The sequence below is a fragment of the Sinocyclocheilus grahami genome, unplaced genomic scaffold (assembly GCF_001515645.1).
Source record: "Sinocyclocheilus grahami isolate Dianchi unplaced genomic scaffold, SAMN03320097.WGS_v1.1 scaffold587.1, whole genome shotgun sequence".
NCBI lineage: Eukaryota > Metazoa > Chordata > Actinopteri > Cypriniformes > Cyprinidae > Sinocyclocheilus > Sinocyclocheilus grahami.
The window spans coordinates 11,856-13,840 of record NW_015505766.1 but is presented as its reverse complement, the minus strand read 5'-3'; the positions used below and the strand labels follow the sequence as shown (position 1 = coordinate 13,840).

The following is a 1,985-nucleotide window of genomic DNA, read 5'->3' as shown; positions in this document are numbered from 1 at the left end:
CACACACACACACACACACACACACACACACACTCACTCTCTCACACACACACACACTCTCTCTCTCTCTCTCTCTCTCACACACACACACACACACACACACACATATATAAACCTTTTCATATTGAGCACAAATTAAATACTACTGAAGCGGCTTCACTGTAACCATGGAAACATTTACTATTCGCTGTATTGTATATAATTCATATCTGTGTGAATTGAGCCGCTGTTCCTTTAAGACGCGCTGGGCCCTGATTGGCTGTTCACAGGCACGTGCTGCGTGACAGCCAGCGGCGCGTTCATCAATGATGGCGGCGGACCCAGCGCGAGCGTGGAGCGACGAGCAGCTGAAGAGCGAAGACCTGCCCAAAAGAGATCTGATCACATTCATCCAGGAGAACGCAGCGCACTCGGTAGCGTTACACACGACAGCCTTCACGCCAGACGCTCCCGGAGTCACGCGCATGGCATCACATCTGTTCACATACTCATGCTGCACCCTGCGTTTCATTCGGAAGGGCTCGTCCCTACGCCCTAATAGCCCTTCAAAGGGTCTACCCTCCGGAGTGAGAGCTTCGAAGGGTGTAGGGGACTAAACAACTGTTTCTTGAAGTGCCCTTCTGCGTCAACAGCACGTGTCCACACGGAGGCGCCGTCAGCACGCAAAGGATCACGGGAGCCTGAAGTGTCCATCAGTTGTACCCTTCGAAATCCTTCATTCCGAAGGGCCCTTTGAAGTGGCCACTTTTGAGTGCCCTTCAGAAGGCGATCAATCCCGTTTGGAACGCACCGTTAGATGTGCATAGCAATGCATTACAATTTATATAAATATATACATTAACGAATGCATGCATTTAAATTAATCAGTTAATAAATAATTGCATTAATGTATTATATTTAATAATGCACGTCTTTTATAGAGATACATTGGCATAGCAATGAAACCTAAGTATGCCCAAGTCATTTTATATTTATATTAATAAATGCATTTAATTTAATACATTAGTTTTACTAATATATCTAATTTAGTTATATATTTGATGTGCGTTAATTAATACATACATTAATTAAATGTACAACTTAGTAGCTTTATACAAATATGTACATTAATAAATGCTTTAATTAAATATATATTTTTATATTTACATAACAATGCCATTTAAGTTAAGTGTGCATGTTAAAAGAAGTGTTAGCATTTTATGCTATTGTGAAAAATATAACGTATATATATATACACAGTGTCAAATCAAAAAAGTTATTGATTAAAAATGATATTTATTTATATTCATATTTTAAGCAATGAGTAAATGAATATAGAATTTGATTTGGCAGTGACAATATATCAAATGCCTTTGTCTTTCTTGATTTCCAGTTTCTATCTGAACACAAACTTCTTGGAAATATCAAGAATGTGGCAAAAACAGCCAAGAAAGAGCAGCTCATTGAGGCGTATAACCAGCTGTTTGAGAGCAAGGTAACAAACACACTCAGCATGTGCATGTGAAGGATGATGATTGTGGCGTGTCCGTGATTGCTGTGTGTTTCTCAGAGGTTTAAGGGCACAGACGTGGATGCTGTGACTGAACAGGTTCAAGCTGCTAAAATCAGCGACGCTCCCAAAGAAACCAAGATGGAGCCGGTGGACGAGGTACGACACGCATCATTAGAACGATTCTCCTGTTCACTCGTCACATGTCAATATTTGTTGGTTGGTTGATCTTCAGGGGCCTCCGAAGTTCACAAAGACCATCCTGAAGAAAGGAGACAAGGCCAACTTCCCCAGGAAGGGAGACACTGTGAGCTGCTGGTACACTGGGACGCTGGAGGACGGGACTGTGTTCGACAGCAACATCCCTGCGAGTGAGACACGCATTTGACACGCTAACCTCAACACACATATGACACGCTAACCTCAACACACACTAACCTCAACGCGCATATGACATGCTAACCTCAACACACATATGACATGCTAACCTCAACAC

General features: G+C 42.1%; 1 protein-coding gene across 4 annotated transcripts in view; it reads left to right on the top strand.

Moving 5' to 3' along the window:
• Positions 1-258: 258 nt before the first annotated feature.
• Positions 259-1,985, top strand: part of fkbp3 (FKBP prolyl isomerase 3) — a 6,821-nt gene continuing 5,094 nt past the window's right edge. For 3 of the 4 annotated variants that reach the window (XM_016240291.1, XM_016240290.1, XM_016240292.1), the window contains exons 1-4: positions 259-413; positions 1,373-1,474; positions 1,550-1,648; positions 1,725-1,860. In XM_016240291.1, coding sequence (XP_016095777.1) covers positions 306-413; positions 1,373-1,474; positions 1,550-1,648; positions 1,725-1,860 — 445 coding nt within the window. In that variant the 5' untranslated portion in view covers positions 259-305. The remainder of the gene's footprint in view (positions 414-1,372; positions 1,475-1,549; positions 1,649-1,724; positions 1,861-1,985) is intronic. The other variant, XM_016240289.1, reaches the window with a different exon arrangement.